General features: G+C 42.1%; 1 protein-coding gene across 3 annotated transcripts in view; it reads right to left on the minus strand.

The window, feature by feature from the left end:
• Window positions 1–7,941: 7,941 nt before the first annotated feature.
• Window positions 7,942–18,987, minus strand: part of wbp4 (WW domain binding protein 4) — a 58,566-nt gene continuing 47,520 nt past the window's right edge. For 2 of the 3 annotated variants that reach the window (XM_087993090.1, XM_087993088.1), the window contains 2 exons: window positions 15,786–15,949; window positions 7,942–10,831 (listed from right to left, as the gene is read on the minus strand). In XM_087993090.1, the coding sequence (XP_087849216.1) occupies window positions 10,630–10,831; window positions 15,786–15,949 (366 nt within the window). In that variant the 3' untranslated portion in view covers window positions 7,942–10,629. The remainder of the gene's footprint in view (window positions 10,832–15,785; window positions 15,950–18,987) is intronic. The other variant, XM_087993089.1, reaches the window with a different exon arrangement.

Below are 18,987 nucleotides of genomic sequence, written 5' to 3' on the forward strand. Positions count from 1 at the left end.
TTCCTTTATACTCTTCTAAGGATTTGCTCGATCTCTCCTGTCTATACCTGACATATGCTTCCTTCTTTTTCTTAACCAAACCCTCAATTTCTTTAGTCATCCAGCATTCCCTATACCTACCAGCCTTCCCTTTCACCCTGACAGGAATATACTTTCTCTGTACTCTCGTTATCTCATTTCTGAAGGCTTCCCATTTTCCAGCCATCCCTTTACCTGCGAACATCTGCCCCCAGTCAGCTTTTGAAAGTTCTTGCCTAATACCGTCAAAATTGGCCTTTCTCCATTTTAGAACTTCAACTTTTAGATCTGGTCTATCCTTTTCCATCACTATTTTAAAACAAATAGAATTATGGTCGCTGGCCCCAAAGTGCTCCCCCAATGACACCCCAGTCACCTGCCCTGCCTTATTTCCCAAGAGTAGGTCAAGTTTTCACCTTCTCTAGTAGGTATATCCACATACTGAATCAGAAAATTGTCTTGTACACACTTAAGAAATTCCTCTCCATCTAAACCCTTAACACTATGGCAGTCCCAGTGTATGTTTGGAAAGTTAAAATCCCCTACCATAACTACCCTATTATTCTTACAGACAACTGAGATCTCCTTACAAGTTTGTTTCTCAATTTTCCTCTGGCTATTAGGGAGTCTATAATACAATCCCAATAAGGTGATCATCCCTTTCTTATTTCTCAGTTCCACCCAAATAACTTGCCTGGATGTATTTCTGGGAATATCCTCCCTTAACACAGCTGTAATGCTAGCCCTGATCAAAAATGCCACTCCCCCTCCTCTCTTGCCTCCCTTTCTATCCTTCCTGTAGCATTTGTATCCTGGAACATTAAGTTGCCAGTCCTGCCCATCCCTGAGTCATGTTTCTGTAATTGCTATGATATCTCAGTCCCATGTTCCTAACCATGCCCTGAGTTCATCTGCCTTCCCTGTTAGGCCCCTTGCATTGAAATAAATGCAGTTTAATTTATTAGTCCTACCATGTCCCTACCTGCCCTGACTGTTTGACTCACTTCTGTTCCCAACTGTACCAGTCTCAGATTGATCTCTTTCCTCACTATCTCCCTGGGTCCCCCCCCTCCCCCCCCCCCCCCCCCCCCCCCCACCTTACTAGTTTAAATCCTCCCTAGCAGTTCTAGCAAATCTCCCTGCCAGTATATTAGTCCCCTTCCAATTTAGGTGCAAACCGTCCTTCTTGTACAGGTCACTTCTACTCCAAAAGAGATTCCAATGATCCAAACATGTGAATCCTTCTCCCATACACCAGCTCCTCAGTCATGCATTCATCTGCTCTATCCTCCTATTCCTGCCCTCCCTGGCTCGTAGCACTGGGAGTAATCCAGATATTACTAACCTTGAGGACCTCCTTTTTAAATTTCTGCCTAACTCTCTGTAATGTCCCTTCAGAATCTCAACCTTTTCCCTTCCTATATTGTTGGTTCCAATGTAGACAATGACCTCTTGCTGGCCCCTCTCCCCCGTGAGAACATTCTGCACCCTCTCTGAGACATCCTTGATCCTGGCACCAGGGAATCAACACACCATTCTGCTTGTTCTCTGCTGGTCACAGAAATGTCTGTCTGTACCTCGGACTACAGAATCCCCTAACACAATTGATCTCTTGCATTAGAGCCAGTCTCAATACCAGAAACTTGGCTGTTTGTGCTATGTTCCCCTGAGAATCCATCACCCCCTACATTTTCCAAAACAGCATACCTGTTTGAAATGGGTATATCCACAAAAGACTCCTGCACTAGCTGCCTACCTCTCTTACCCTTCCTGGGGTTACCCCATCTATGTGACTGTATCTAAGACTTTCCCCCCTTCCTATAACTGCCATCCATCACATACTGTTGCTGTTGCAAATTCCTCATCGCTTCTATCTGTCTCTCCAACGGATCCACTCGATCTGATAAGATTTGCATCCAACAGCAGTTATGGCAGATATAATCCGCAGTTGTTGTGGTTCTGTTCGCCGAGCTGGAAGTTTTTGTTGCAAACGTTTCGTCCCCTGGCTAGGCGACATCATCAGTGCTTGGGAGCCTCCTGCGAAGCGCTTCTTTGATGTTTCCTCCGGTGTTTATAGTGGTCTGTCCCTGCCGCTTCCGGTTGTCAGTTTCAGCTGTCCGCTGTAGTGGTTGGTATATTGGGTCCAGGTCGATGTGTTTGTTGATGGAGTTTGTGGATGAATGCCATGCCTCTAGGAATTCCCTGGCTGTTCTCTGTCTGGCTTGCCCTATGATAGTAGTGTTGTCCCAGTCGAATTCATGTCGCTTGTTGTCTGCGTGTGTGGCTACTAAGGATAGCTGGTCGTGTCGTTTCGTGGCTAGTTGCGCAGTAACCCTTAAACTCTCTTTAAACTCCCACATCTGACAAGAAGTACATATCACTGTACTAAAGGCCATTTTTACTCCTTCACAATCTACAGACCCAGAAAATAACACCGTCTTATTCCTCTACAAAACACTGCACCAGGTTAAATTAATAGCTTTGGCTTATATTTTAAGTTTAGTCAAGAGACTTATCTCCAAAAATATATAATCAAGAAAGAACCCACTGTACTCACTAATATAGTCTTTCTCTTGGACAGACTTAAAACAATCAGATTAACTTATCTGATTCTGTGTTGTGAACTTCACCCAAACTGGTTCCTTCAAGATTAGTTGTGAACTTCACTGTTTGTTAACTTTCCCAGATACACTCCGATGTCCAGCGACACATGAATTCATTTCAATTTTTGGTGGTTTTTGTAAGTTGTAGCATGAGTAAGAATTATTGCAAGTATTATTTGGAGCACTCACCCACTCGTGTCAACAGCAACACTAAGCATTAGGCTATTTTTGATGACCATTTTTGCCGAGAGGTGCGAGGGAGGAGCAAAGGACTGCTGGGAAGTTCTTAAGTGGGTGCACCCAACTCCTGTTCCTCAAAAACCGAGTTAGGGAACTGGAGCTGGAGCTGGATGAACTACGGATCATCCAGGAGGCTGAGGAGGAAATTGAGAGGATGTACAGGGAGGTGGTCACTCCTCAGACACAGGATAAGAACAGCTGAGTTACTGTCAGGGGGAGGAAAGGGAACCGATGGTCAAAGCAGGGATCCCCTGTGGCCGTTCCCCTCAGCAATAAGTATACCGTTTTGGATACTGCTGGTGGGGACAGCCTACCAGGGGAAGGCCATAGTTGTCAGGTCTCTGGCACTGAGCCTGGCACTGTGGCTCAGAAGGGAAGTGGGGAAAATAGAAAAGTGCTAGTGGTAGGGGACTCCACAGTTAGACGGATTGACAAGAGATTTTGTGGTCAGGAATGGAACTCCTGGAAGGTATGTTACCTCTCCGGTGCCAGGGTCCGGGATGTCGCCGATCGGGTTTACAGGATTCTGAAGGGGGAGGGTGATCAGCCAGAAATCGTGGTACATATTGGCACCAATGATATAGCCAGGAAAGGGATTGAGGATTTGAAAAGTGACTACACAGAGCTAGGTTGGAAGCTGAAGAGCAGGACGAGTAGAGGAGTGAACTCAGGTTTGCTACCGGTGCCACGAGATAGTCAGATGAGGAACAGTCAGCAAATGTAGCTTAACACGTGGCTGTGAGGCTGGTGCAGGAGGGAGGGCTTCAGATACCTAAACCATTAGGATACCTTCTGGGGAAAGTGGGACATGTACATGAAGAACAGTTCGCACCTGAATTGGAGGGGCACAAATTTCCTGGGTGGGAGATTTTCTCGTGTGGTTCGGGAGGGTTTAAACTAGTTTGGCAAGGGGATGGGAATCAGAGCTACTTATCTGAGAAGGGGGCAGTTGTAGATGGGGCAGGGACAGGATATAGTGAATCCAGCTGGAAGGTTTCTCACGTGATGAAACAAAGGAATCGGTTAAAGTGTGTCTGTTTTAATGCAAGGACTGTCTGAAATAAGAGTGACGAACTTAGAGCATGGATCAGTACTTGGGGCTACGACGTTGTGACCTTAACAGAGACATGGGCTTCTCAGGGGCAGGAATGGTTGCTAGATGTTCCAGGATTTAGAACGTTTAAAAAGAACAGGGGGAGTGGAAAAAGAGGAGGGAGTGTAGCATTGCTAATGAGAGAGTGCATCACAACTACAATAACGAAGGTTTGTCTACTGAGTCAGTATGGGTGGAAGTTAGGGAACAGCCACTGCATTGGGGGGTTTTCTACAGACCACCTAATAGCAGTAGAGAGATTGAAGAACTCATAGGCTGGCAGATTTTGGAAAAATGCAGATGTAGCAGGGATGTTGTTATGGGTGATTTTAACTTTCCCAACATTGACTGGAACCTCCTTAGTGCAGATGGTTTGGATGGAGCTGTTTTGTCAGGTGTGTTCAGGAGGGTTTCCTTACTCAGTATGTAGACAGGCTGGTGAGGGGAGAGGCCACTTTGGATTTGGTGCTCGGCAATGAGCCAGGACAGGTGTCAGATCTCCCAGTGGGAGAACACTTTGGTGACAGTGACCACAACTGCCTCATATTTACCATAGCCTTGGAGAGGGAAAGGAGCAGTTACCAAGGGCAGATATTTAATTGGGCAAAAGGAACTTATGATGCTATCAGACAGGAGTTGGGAAGTACACACTGAGAGCAATTGTTCCAGAGAAAGGGCACAGCAGACATTTGGAGACTATTTAAGTAGCAGTTGTTGCGAGTGATGCACGAATTTGTTCCTCTGAGACAGGTAAGAAGGGATAAGATTAAGGAACCTTGGATGACGAGAACAGAGGAGCTTCTCGTCAAAAGGAAGAAGGCAGCTTATGTAGGATGGAGGAAGCAAGGGTCTAGCACAATTTTAGAAGATTACAGGTTTGCGAGAAAGGAACTCAGAAATTGACTGAGGAGAGCTAGGAGGGGGCATGAAAAAGGCTTGGCAAGAAGGATTAGGGAGAACTCAAAGGCATTTTACTCATACGTGAGGAATAAGAGAATCATCAGGGAGAAGGTAGGGCCGATCAGGGATAGTGGAGGGAACTTGTGTGTGGAATATGAGCAGATAGGGGAAGCCCTAAATGAGTTTTTTGCTTCAGCTTTCCCCAAGGAAAGGGACCTTGTGGTGAATGAAAACTTTGAGGAGCTGGGATACAGTCTTGACCAGATCAAGATTGATGAAGTTGATGTGCTGGAAATTTTGGAAAACATTAAGATTGATAAGTCCCCAGGGCCAGACCAGATTTATACGGTGGGATGGGCTTCAGATTAGTATGACAGGGCGGCGCAACATCGAGGGCCAAAGGGCCTGTACTGCGCTGTAATGTTCTATGTTCTATACTATGCTGCTCCAGGAAGCGAGAAAGGAGGATGCTAAGCCGCCGGCAAAGATATTTGCCTCCCCACTTTCCACGGGAGTTGTACTGGAGGATTGGAGGGAGGTGAATGTTATTCCTCTTTTCAAGAAGGGTAATAGGGAAATCCCTGGCAATTACAGAGCAGTCAGTCTTACGTCTGTGGTCAGCAAATGTTTGGAAAGAATTCTGAGGGATAGGATTTATGACTTTTTGGCACAGCATAGTGTGATTAAAGGCAGTCAGCATGGCTTTGTGAGAAGCAGGTCATGTCTCACAAATCTTATTGGTTTAATTGGAAGCACACGAGCTTTCGGAGTGTCGCTCCTTCATCAGGTGGTAGTGGACTACCACCTGATGAAGGAGCAACGCTCCGAAAGCTAATGTGCTTCCAATTAAACCTGTTGGACTATAACCTGGTGTTGTGTGATTTTTAACTTTGTACACCCCAGTCCAACACCGGCATCTCCGAATCAAATCTTATTGAGTTCTTTGAGGAGGTGACAAGACAGGTCGATGAAGGTCAGGCAGTGGGTGTGGTGTGTATGGACTTCAGCAAGGCATTTAATAAGGTTCCCCATCATAGGCTCGTTCATAAAGTCAGGAAGTATGGGATACAGGGAGATTTGGCTATCTGGATTCAGAATTGGCTGACAGACAGAAGGCAGAGAGTGGTTGTAGATGGTAAGTATTCTGCCTGGAGGACAGTGTTAAGTGGGGTCCTGCAGTGAGGCCTCTGCTCTTTGTAGTTTTTTATAAATAACTTGGAAGAGGAGGTTGAGTGGTGGGTTAGTAAGTTTGTAGATGACACAAAGGTTGGAGGTGCCGTTGATAGTATCAAGGGCTACTGCAAGCTGCAGCGTGACATAGACAGGATGCAGAGCTGGGCTGAGAAATGGCAGATGGAGTTCAACCTGGATAAATGCAAAGTGATGCATTTTGGAAGGTCGAACTCGAATGCTGAATATAGGATTAAAGACAGGATTCTTGGCAATGTGGAGGAACAGAGGGATCTAGGTGTGCAAGTACATAGATCCCTCAAAGTTGCCACCCAAGTGGATCGGGTTGTTAAGAAAGCATATAGTGTTTTGGCTTTCATTAACAGGGCGATTGAGTTTAAGAGCCGCGAGGTTTTGCTGCAGCTCTACAAGTCCCTGGTGAGACCACACTTGGAATATTGTGTCCAGTTCTGGTTGCCCTACTATAGGAAAGATACAGAGGCTTTGGAGAGGGTGCAAAGAAGGTTTACCAGGATGCTGCCTGGACTGGAGGGCTTGCCTTATGAAGAAAGGTTGAATAAGCTCGGATTTTTCTCTCTGGAGAGAAGGAGGAAGAGAGGAGACCTGATCGAGATATACAAGATATTAGATAGAGTCAACAGCCAGAGACTTTTGCTCAGGGCAGGATTGACTGGTATGAGGAGTCATAGTTTTAAGATATTAGGAGAAAGGGGACGTCAGAGGAAGGTTCTTTACGCAGAGAGTTGTGAATGCATGGAATGCGTTGCCAGCTGTGGTGGTGGAAGCAGTGTCATTAGGGACATTTAAGCAACTGCTGGACATGCACATGGAGAGCATGAGTTGAGGGGTGCATAGGTTAAGTTATTATATTTTACATTAGGATTAAACCTCAGCACAATATCGTGGGCCAAAGGGCCTGTTCTGTGCTGTACGTTTCTATGTTCTATTTGTTCAAGCATCATTGAACTTCCAAGATTGTGGCAACCTTATCGGCAAATTATACCCTCTTAGAAATTCTTGCTTTGTTCAACAATTTCTAATGAACACATAAGCAATGAACCAAGAATTGTTTTAAATTAACTCGTTTTATTATCAGTAATTTTTAGTGGAAGCTTTTTGCAGCATCTTCTGCAAAGGCTCCTTTTAAAAACTCAATGTCTGACGCTTGTTAATTCTATGCTTCAGCATTAAAGTTGTTCATTTGCTCAGGAGCTAATCAGATAGGTGTCACCAAGTTTAGATTAGATTAGATTAGATTACTTAGTGTGGAAACAGGCCCTTCGGCCCAACAAGTCCACACCGACCCGCCAAAGCGCAACCCACCCAGACCCTACATTTACCCCTTCACCTAACACCAGGGGCAATTTAGCGTGGCCAATTCACCTAACCTGCACATCTTTGGACTGTGGGAGGAAAGCGGAGCACCCGGAGGAAACCCACGCAGACACGGGGAGAACGTGCAAACTCCACACAGTTGATGACCATTGGCAAAATTAACGGTCACAATTTCAAAGTTGCTGGCTGAAACTCACATTGTATAAAACCCCAGTTCCAAGCCATTTATTTTACACCATTTCCCAGCTTGCAAAGCAACAATGTAAAAACGACTTACAATGTTTCAGTATCTTGCTTTTCAACAGCACAGCAATTTCATCCTTAGTCTTTTGTAAATCAGTCCCTTCCCCAGTATAGTAAAACGAAAAGATTTTCTCCACAAGAGTATTGATAAATCTAGGGCATTCATCATCACTATTCTTGTACAGTAATTACTGTGCAGTGAAAGATCCACATTCCGCTTTCAGGATCTTGCAGTAAGCAACATTGTGTTTTCACTGTAATATGATTGAGCTCACAAATGCCATATTAAGTAGAAATGAATCCCACACTTCAGATATATACAACAACTTGCATTTATTACCTATACCTCAAGTACAGTATAAGTCCCAAGACACTTCATTAAAAGGTAAACAAAATCAACACCAAGCAATATAAGGAGACATAATGGCAGAATGATAATCTTGGTCCGAAGTAGGTTTTCAGAAGAAGAAATAAGCATAGAAGGGGACTTGACAGAGTAGATGTAGAAAGCTGCTTCCCCTTGTAAGAGAGCTGGGACTGGAGGACATTTCTTTGAAAAAAGGGTCTCCAATTTAAGACAGAGATAAGAATTTCCTCTGTAAAAGGGTGGAATTCTTCACTATAGAGGCTGGGCTATGAAGTATATTCAAGGCTGAGACTGACAATTTTTAATCAGTAAGGGAATCAGGGTTATGGGGAATAGCAAGGAAAATGTTGTTGAGGAATATCAGATCAGCCATAACCTCATTGAATGGGACAGAACAGACTCAGTTCTACTCTTTTGTCTTTTGGACTTGACAGCATTATGAAAGCAATTCTACAGCTTGGAGAGGTGGTAGCTGGTGGCATAGTCAACAAAAGAAGTGACCAAATCAGAAGTGTTCAATAGGCTAGAACTGGAGCAACACAGATATCTCAAAGAGGGTTGTAGGTCTGGATGAGATTAGAGATGGAGAAGTGATGCCATAAAACAAGAATGAGAAATTTTGTAACTCAGAACTGGAGCCAGTGTAAATCATATTGAATGATTGGGATGGCACAGTGGTTAGCATTGCTCTCAGTACCAGGGATCCAGGATTGATTCCAGCCTAGGGTGACTGAATGTGTGGAATTTGCATTCTCCCACTGTCTGCATGGGATTTCTCCATGTGGTCTAGTTTCCTCCCACAGTAAAATGAGGTGGATTGGTCATGGCTAATGCGGTGTTATGATGATAGGGTAGGGTGTGTATCTGGGTGGGATGCTCTTCATAGGGTCAGTGTGGACTCGGGCTGAATGGCTTCATCAATACTGTAGGAATTCTATGACTCTATCTAGAATCATAGATAGATTTGCAATCCTTTGACTAAAAATTTCTCATCTCAGTCCAAATGATCAATCCCTTCTCTGAGATTTCTCAACCAGTAGAAACAATCTCTGTGTCCATTCTCTCAAGACCCTTCAAAAGTTTGTCTCGTTGAGATCACCTTTCATTCTTCTCTATTCCGGAAAATTTAAGCCCTATTACTCTGTCATTTCAGGACTTGCTTTAGTGAATGGGATGTGGTGTAAATGGAGTCAAACTTTGAGTTAATATTTAAAGGGAGTGTAAATGGGAGACCAGTCAGGAGAGCATTAGAAATAATCAAGAGATAATGAAGGCATAGATGGGAGCTTCAGCAGACAAGTTGAAAAGCAGAGAAGATCAACAACAACTTGTCTCTTAATACCTTAAAAGTTCAAAATTAACATCACAACGCAATGTTAATTCCATTCACATTTTACATCTCCGTATTTTAACATTTTCATTCAAAGTTAACAAAAAAGGTGCGAAATTTATAAACGTTGACATAAGTGAAACTGGTGTATGTTAGTTCAAAAATGCAGTGAGCAATTATAAAAGCATACAGCACATTCGCTTTTTTTGAAAGGGATTAGAGTAAGGAATAAAAAGATATTGCTACAGATTTTGGTGAGAGCTCATCGAGAGTACAGTGTGCAGTTTTGGTCTTCACAAAAGGATATACGTGCAATGGAGGTGGTACAGAGAAGGGTCACTAAAGCAATTCCTGAAATGACACAGTAAATCAACAGAGTAAGACAAAGTGTTGCAAATCTTTGGAATTCTCCATTCCAGAGGGTTTTGGATGTTTGGTTGTTGGATACATTTAAGGCTGGGGTAAATAGATTTTGGTGGTTCAAGGAATTAGGGTGTGTAGGGTGCCAATGGGAAAAGTAGAGTTGAAGCCCAAAAATCACCATGATCATAATGAATGGAGGAGCAGTTTCAACAGGCCGCATGGTCTACCCTGGCTCTCATGTTCAAACAAACAGCAATATGGCTCTAGCTGACAGATAGCCCCCAAAACTACTGGACAGCTAAGTCTTTTTTTCTAACAGCTAGACTTGGATCTGAATTCATACTGTAGCAAAGCAGAATTGAAGGATCTAATGACAAGCCAACATATTAGCACTCAGTAAAGTCTCAATCAGTGGGCACATTTCACAATTTTATTTTTGACAGCTATATCTTTGCATTCACAAGTTATAGTGCAAAAATATTTCGAACAGCTTTCTGTCAGGACTTTATGCAAAGATGATATTATGTTGAAAGAATCATTAAATCCAGAACACACACTACAGAGCTCCATTTAATGCATTACTATAAGCTATAAGGGAATACATTATTTCCTTTAATATTTAGTACAACAAAAAACTTAAATGTTTTAACAAAAGAATTCCCAAGACTATAAATGTTGCTGTCAAACCAATCACAAACCTAACAGTCTAAAATGACCACAGTAACACTATGTTTTGCAGGTTTTTGTATTCGATTCAACTTGCAAGTTTTAGTTATTCTAAACCATATATTTTTAAAAGAAACACTTTTTAAAAAAATAATGCAGTATTTTACACCAAACAAGGCCAATTAACTTCCATGAATTGAAAATCTAGGCAAATTTATTTACTACAGCAATCAAGACCAAAAAGCATCGAATGTATTTCTGAACTGTGTTTTGGTGATGTTCAGTTATCATTCCCTTTCTGCCGCAGATTTCTGGATTTGCCATTTTCAAGTTTTCTTTTTTTGAATACTGTGTCTCCCCCTGCTTCATCCCTCAGCGAAGTTATTTCTTTTTGTTTAAACTTGACTTTGGGCTCATGCTTTACATCAATCGCCGGTGTTGCTGAACAATCAACTGTTGGTAACTGCAAGTCTATCTGTTCACTGTGGGGGCAAAAAAAAAGGGAAATGTTGAAGCAAAACAGGCCAATGCACAATTAACATTAACACTACAGACATGACAGTCAGTGCAAATAAAGCCTCTCCTCAATAACAGCAATTAAAACTTATCTAGCCCCTTTCACATCCTTAGGATGTTCCAAGGAACCTCACAGCCAATTAGGTACTTTTGAAATGCAGCGAGTGTGTAATTTTTAAAATTTTCTCATGAGGTAGGGTGTAGGAAAAGTGGTGGTCAATCTACTTAGACAATTCCTAGAATACAGCAACAACTAGATTTTGAGATGTTAATTGAAGAATAAACATTTAGGATAGTGGGGCATTGAACCAGAAATGCTTTCTCTCCACAGATTCTGCTTGACGTGGTGAGTTTCTCCAGCAATTTCTGCTTTTGTTTCAGGTTTCCACAGTTCTTTGTTTTATTTTAGTGGGGAAATTTCCCTGCTCTTCAAGGACTGCTGTGGGATCTTGTACATCCATCAAAAAAGGAAATAGGGTTCAGTATAACATCCCATCATAACAATGACACTTCAGGTAGTGCCGCATCCCCTTGATATTATATAGGGGTGTCAGTATCGATTATGTATTGAAGCCTCTGGAGTATACCTTACATCCACAGACTGTCAGGCTTGGAGGCTACCAAATGGTTATGGTCGTAACTTTATGAATTCAACCTAGACTAATACTAACATCAACTAGTGTTACTATTACACAAATTTACTTTAAAATTTTCTCCTCCTGGCTTTCCTGTACACATTATACAAGTTATAACCATTTATCTGCTGTGGCGCATTCATGTCTGTACTCAGAGATAAATTTTATCTTGCTGCAGTAATACACGTAATACACACACACACACACACACACATTCTACTTTCAGATCACTTTTTTCAATATTGTCCCATCTCCCATGCCCACACTGCTGACATCGTATGCCTCTTTATAGCCACAAAGTACTTTTGTTCTGAAGGATCACTGGACTTGGAAAAATTCTGATTGTCACCAGACTGGAGACATTAACTCTGATTTCTCTTCATAGATGCTGCTAGACCTGCTGATCCTTTTCAGCAACTTTGGTTTTTGCTGGAAAAATTAATGTTGTTTTCTCTCTACAAAGGCTTCCAGACCTGCTGAGTTTCTCTAGCCATTTCTGTTTTTGTGTGTTTAAGTTCTTTAGGTGCTTGGCAAGAGCCAGAGGAAGAAGTAATTGACAGCTTGGCACAACAACATGTTAAGTTACCAAAACCAGCTTTAACTGACACTGGAGTTTAAAGCTAAGAAAGAATTCAGAACATTTTGGCCACAATTAGAATCTTATTTAAGGGGACAAGGTAGACTTCTATTTAGGGAATAGAGAAGTTCCCTTTAATAGCGAAGACAGTATGACATATGTTGTAACACACATCATTCATTTTGAACCAGATGGAGAGATCAAAATGAATAAGTTACATGACCAACATTCCCTCCCTTTCATCCCCACGTGAAGAGAATTTTCTTCTCTGCACCAATGTCGAGGTAATATATCATGTGCGTCACCAGTATAAACAAAATAGCCTATTAATATTTTTAAAGTTATTGATATCTATAAAGTAGCATGCTCGTCCAGACGTATCAACTTCAATTGTAAAATTTACCACAGTGGCATTTGAACTGGGAACTTTTGCGTTTTAAGTTCAGCACATGACCACCAAACTCTATCACATAAAAAGAGGGAGGCATTTGTGAAGTTTTTACAATATCTTTTAGAAGTTGAATTGTAGTGATGGCTCGAGACAAGAATCTTTTATTTCAACTTGACAAGTTCCGAACACAAAGAGCCTTGTCCTTTGAATTAATGGAAAAGGCAACTTTTCAGCTTGAGAGCTTCCTTTTCTTCAAATTGCTAGTGAGGACAATAGCTCAGGTGATTCTTCACACAATTATCAGGCAAAGGTAAAGTGTCTCTGAGCCTGAAGATCTGAGGCTTTTGTGAACTGGAAAGTAAAAGTCAGAGAGAGACAGAGGGCTGAATTTTCATCTGGCTGCAGGAATGGCAAAATTGATTTTTTTTCTGATATTTGAATTTCTTTTCCCCTTTTCACATTCCCAAATCTCCTCTGGATTTTTAAAAATTAATAACAGGTTTCTATGAGTATGCCTAGTGCACAAACAGCAAAACCCACCCACCAGAATTAGGGCTTCCCATTTTAATCGAAGGATTAAAATTAGATTGGCTCCCTCACACCATTTTCATTTGTATTGTAGGATTTTGAAAGCCCATTGAAAGCATGTCAGGTTTGACAATTTTGGACGAAATTGGGAAGTGGAAAGCAAGCTGAAGAAACAAAGTGTTTTCATGTCTACAAATGTCAATATTAGGGGCTGAAGGGGAGATTTAAGGAACTTTAAACAATGTTAGCATTTAAGTTGGTGGCACCGAGAACCGAGGTGGGCATTTGCATCAGTTTCCCCAAGCCCCACCCTATGCACACATTCCATACTGCCATATGAAAAGAGAAAAATCCTAAGTAGTCACACATCAGTCTGGAGTGTGGTTTGCAAGATGAAAAAATAGCCCGACTCTCAAAACATGCTGCAAAGAGGATAATCCAACCCACCGTGTTCCTATAAATTCAATGCCTATTGAAGGGGGAGAACTACAACTTGAAACTTGGGAAAAGCTTTTGTGATGAAGACAGAATGGAAGAGAGACTGACTGTTGCGGTAGATTTAGGAAGGTCATGACATTGATACCACCTGGAGTACTTTGTGGTTAAAGATCTATGAATGGTAAACTAGTAATTGTTGTGGTTCTGTTTGCCAAGCTGGGAATTTGTGTTGCAGACGTTTCGTCCCCTGTCTAGGTGACATCCTCCGTGGGAGCCTCCTGTGAAGCGCTTCTGTGATGTTTCCTCCAGCATTTATAGTGGTTTGTCTCTGCCGCTTCCGGTTGTCAGTCCCAGCTGTCCGCTGAAGTGGCCGGTATATTGGGTCCAGGTCGATGTGCTTAATGATTGAATCTGTGGGTGGGTGCCATGCCTCTAGGAATCCCCTGGCTGTTCTCTGTTTGGCTTGTCCTATAATAGTAGTGTTGTCCCAGTCGAATTCATGTTGCTTGTCATCTGCGTGTGTGGCTACTAAGGATAGCTGGTCGTGTCGTTTCGTGGCTAGTTGGTGTTCGTGGATACGGATCGTTAGCTGTCTTCCTGTTTGTCCTATGTAGTGTTTTGTGCATGGGATTTTGTACTCCTACGTTGGTTTTGCTCGTGCTGGGTATTGGATCCTTTGTCCTGGTGAGTTGTCGTCTGAGAGTGGCTGTTGATTTGTGTGCTGTTATGAGTCCTAGTGGTCGTAGTAGTCTGGCTGTCAGTTCAGAAATGTTCTTGATGTATGGTAATGTTGCTAGACCTTTGGGTTCTGGCATGTATTCGCCAAAAACGGATACCCCCGCAATTTCATCAACAGATGCCTAAGGGAAAGACAACGAAATGAGGGCATGCCACAACCCAAAGGACTAGCCACACTACCATACATCAAGAACATTCCTGAACTGACAGCCAGACTACTACGACCACTAGGACTCATAACAGCACACAAACCAACAGCCACTCTCAGACAACAACTCACCAGAACGAAGGACCCAATACCCAGCATGAGCAAAACCAACGTAGTGTAAAACATCCCATGCAAGGACTGCATAAAACACTGCATAGGACAAACAGGAAGACAGCTAACGATCCGTATCCATGAACACCAGCTAGCCACGAAACGACACGACCAGCTATCCTTAGTAGCCACACACACAGATGACAAGCAACATGAATTCGACTGGGACAACACTACTATTATAGGACAAGCCAAACAGAGAACAGCCAGGGAATTCCTAGAGGCATGGCACCCACCCACAGATTCTATCAACAAACACATCAACCTGGACCCAATATACCGGCCACTGCAGCGGACAGCTGGAACTGACAACCGGAAGCGGCAGAGACAAACCACTATAAATGCTGGAGGAAACATCACAGAAGCGCTTCACAGGAGGCTCCCAATCACTGAGGATGTCACCTAGACAGGGGACAAAACGTCTGCAACACAAATTCCCAGCTCGGCGAACAGAACCACAAAAATGAGCACCCGAGCTACAAATCTTCGCACAAACTGTAAACTAGTAAGCCACTTCATTTTTAAAATACACAGACTAGCACAATGCATGCAAAAATGAATTTGGGGGAGTATTGAGAAACATGCAGAGTTTAAAATGTCCCTGGAGATAATCTTGCCAGTCCCTTTGTATTATTTGGAATTCTGGGGTTATGATTCCAAAGCTTTTCATAAACTCTTCAGAAATGCCCTGGTGTTTTTAATATGTTTCACAACTCCAAGATCAATTTTACTTTAATACTTTCACAAAACTAGCTATCGCAGATTGACTATATCAACGGGATTAACTGGCTCAATAGAAACCTTTCCCAACTCAAAACAACAACTTGTGTTTGCTGCATTCTGCAACCCTTGATCCCTAACCCATCAAGAGAAGGATGGCAAGTGAAAGGAAACAAGATAGTAAGGGAGGAGTGGAGGGGGCAGGGGGGGTGTTGTTTAGGGAGGGAAACGGTGAAACAAAGGGTTGTTGTGTAGGTCACCACCTATTAATTCCACCTGATTAATTATGTCAGGTTTGGGTCTCATCCACTAGACATCTACTGTGGGAATGGCAACCAGTTATGTAGTCATGTGCTGAAGTGGCAATAAACCTCATTGAACCACCAGGATGTGCATGACATTTGATGAACAGTCGCATGGTCACACAGATGCTCACTCTGAAGGAACACAATGTGACTATGTGGTTGATATTCACAAGTAGTTTAGTAGTAGGTTATAAACAGTAGAAATTTAACTGTCTTTCAGCATCAAGTGTGAACAGAAAGATTAGTGTGGTTAATGATTAGATACTCACTCCTCCTCCTCCTCTTTTACAGCTTCCCATTCACCATATGGGTTTACTTTCCTTCTCTTAGCTTCTTGTTGGGCCTCCACTTGGGGCAAATTGTTTTCACCTTCTGCACCATGCATTTCTCCAGAAGCCTTTACTTCACTGCCATCACCTGGAGCACTTTCCTGCTGGAACACATTATCTTTAACAACAATCCTTGGAAAAAAAAACACACACACACACACACCTCTTCTGCAAAAAGGTTATTTCAACTGAAGATTATTCAGTTCATCAATGAAACATTTGAAAATACCACTAATATAAAGGATTAAGTTTGTGTGCCTATACAGCAATAAACATATGATCCAAGACAAAATGAAGCAACTTATGATAAAGTCTCACTAAGGAGCCCAGTGTAGCCAGGATAACAAATGTGGGTGCATAAACAACAAAATAAGTGGTTAAATATTGTAGATGTAACACACCTCAGTAAAGAAAAGGGAAAGGAAATAGATGAAAATGTAATTGTACTAATCAGAAGTAGAAGTAGTTGCTATAGTCCCTATTATCTCTTGCATCCTCTCCACAACTCACCCAGTTTTGAGTCATCAGCAAACTTTGGAAATATTACATGTGGTTCCCTCATCTAAGTCAGTTATGTGTATTGTGAATATTTGAAGCTCAAGCACTGATTCCACTGTACACCACTAGTCACTACTATTATTACTAGTCTCTGTTTCTGGTCTGTCAACCGATTCTCAGTCCATGTCAGTATGTTGCCCACAATCCCATTAGCTTAAATTCTGCCCACTAGACTCTTATGTGGGACCTTACCAAAAGCCTTCTTGAAATCCAGATACACTACATCCATTAGTACTCCCTTGACTATTCTACTCAAGAAACTCAAGTTTAGTTAAGCATGATTTACCCTTCATAAACCCACAATGAATTGTCCAATTCTGTTAACGCTTTCCAAGCGTTCCACTATCATGTCTTTTATAATAGATCCTAGCACTTTTCCCCACTACTGACATTAGGCAAAGTGGTCTGTAATTTTTTTTTGCTTTTCCCCTCCTTTGTTAAATAGTGGGATTACATTTTCCACCTTCCAATCTATGCTTCAGAGTCTATAGACTTTTGGAAGATTGTGTCACCATAGTCTTGCACCACAGGGCTGCTCTCTCCTTAAAGAGAGACAACTGTGGTCATTTAACTTGACGGCCACCATACCTCAGGCGATGTTAACCTCATGGGAATTGAACCCACACTGTTGGCATCACATGGCTTCACAAATCAACCATCCAGCCAACTGTGCTAAACTGGCCCCCTTTGGAAGTGCATGTATTTATAGACGCCCTCAATGACTGAACTTCCACAACCTTGAGGTAGAGAATTCCACAGACTCATTACTATATGAGTGAAGAAATCCCTCCTCACCTCAGTCCTAAATGGTTTTGACCCTTGCTCTGAGACGGTGTCTCCTGGATTTAGCTTCCCCACCGAGGGCAAACATCATAGATGAATCGAATTTGTAAAGCCCTTTAAAAAAATTCAAGTTTTAATTAAGATGGCATAAGGTCATTAAGGGTTGCACAAGGTGAAGTTGAAGGCAACATGCCCCTGAAACTTTGTGTTATGTGTGACATAATAGTTATTTAGATACGGAGGGCCTTGAAACGTTTAGTGCAGCAATACATGCAATACCTTATATAAAAGGTCCAACTTTGCTTGGCCACGGTGAAACCTCCAAGCAGCTCTACAGACCATAAGGATCAATTGTCATGGTACCAACAGTGAAATGATAAATAAAGAATACAGGTAAACTTTCTTAAAGTTGGGACTGGAAGCTTTGGGACCAAGGATATGCAGGATGTTAGGCTTTACCAGATTTTGAATCAGACGGGTGACACCAATGTAGGATGGGCCACACCAGTGTAGGATGGGCAAGGTCAAGAGTCACTTGGAGTAAAGAATTGATCAGCAAACAAATGCTAAAACTGGTATCAAAGTTCAGTGTCATGAAGCACCGAGCTGAAGTTAAGTTTTTTTTAAAAAAAAGTTATTCATGGGATGTGGATGTCACTGACTAGGACAGCACTGTTGATCTCTAATTGTCCTGGAAAGGATGGTGATACGTGGTCTTCTTGAATTGCTGCATTTCTTAGGGTATAGGGACATCCATTATGCAATTAGGAGATTCAAGGTATATAGGTAATAACCAGGTTTCTTGTACTTGACTTGATACCATGAGGCATCAAGGATTCCAGAGTCTAATATTAAAGAGTGCAAGGGCAACACCTTCCCAGTTGTTTGGCACAGAGCTGCCAGCTCTGTTGCATGTGTCCTACAGTAGCACGCGTATCATATTCAAGCAATTTTCCTAGACAATGTCAGACTACTATTTGACTAGTCTGTGTGACAGCTCTCCCAGTTTTGGCATAAGTTCCAAGGTAATGAGATCTTTGGAGGTTGACAGGATTACGTTTGCTATCATTGCTTTCAGTGCCTAATTTAATTCTGGATGGGCGTTGTAGTTTGCATTCCAAGAGTCCGGGTAAGAATGGCAGACTTCTTTCTCTAAAGTTCCTTTATAAACCACACACATTCAAAAAAAACGCTTGCTTCTTGGGCAATTCCAACTTTTAAAAATTCAGCTTGAGAGAACGTTCCCCTAACTTTGCTCAAGTTGTTAAAGGGATACTGATTTGACATCAGGAGAGATCAAGAAAGACATTTTAGATTGATGGGAACTAATTGATAACCTAGACCAATTTTGAGGGCTAAAAAGAGAGTCTGGATGGATTTCATTGATGCATCTGAAAGAAACAGAAGTAAATAGCCGAGGATGAAAAGAAATCAAGAAAGAGGATTGCAGACACATTTGAATGTTGTTATTTGAAAATAGAAATAACATTCAAATGAACCTGCAATCCTCTTACCTGATTTCTTCTCATCCTCTGCTATCTATTTCTCGATTTAAAAAAAAGGAAGAACAAATCCAGAGACTATATACCAGTCACTGATAGAAAAGATACTGGTATCTTTTAGAGTTGGAACCGAATAAGATCAATAAGTCAGAACTATGGAAAAGTCATAACGCAAATTTCAAAAGATCAGGCTTGATCCATTTGAGAGTTGGCACCATGTACAGAGAACAATGATCTAGTCAGGACAGCCATTATCCCACTGAACAACTTTGAGGTGGGGGGGTTGCTGTTTATCATGC

The sequence above is a fragment of the Chiloscyllium plagiosum genome, unplaced genomic scaffold, assembly GCF_037043375.1.
Source record: "Chiloscyllium plagiosum isolate Xiang-an unplaced genomic scaffold, Cpla_swu_hap1 HiC_scaffold_12, whole genome shotgun sequence".
NCBI classification, from domain to species: Eukaryota; Metazoa; Chordata; class Chondrichthyes; order Orectolobiformes; family Hemiscylliidae; genus Chiloscyllium; species Chiloscyllium plagiosum.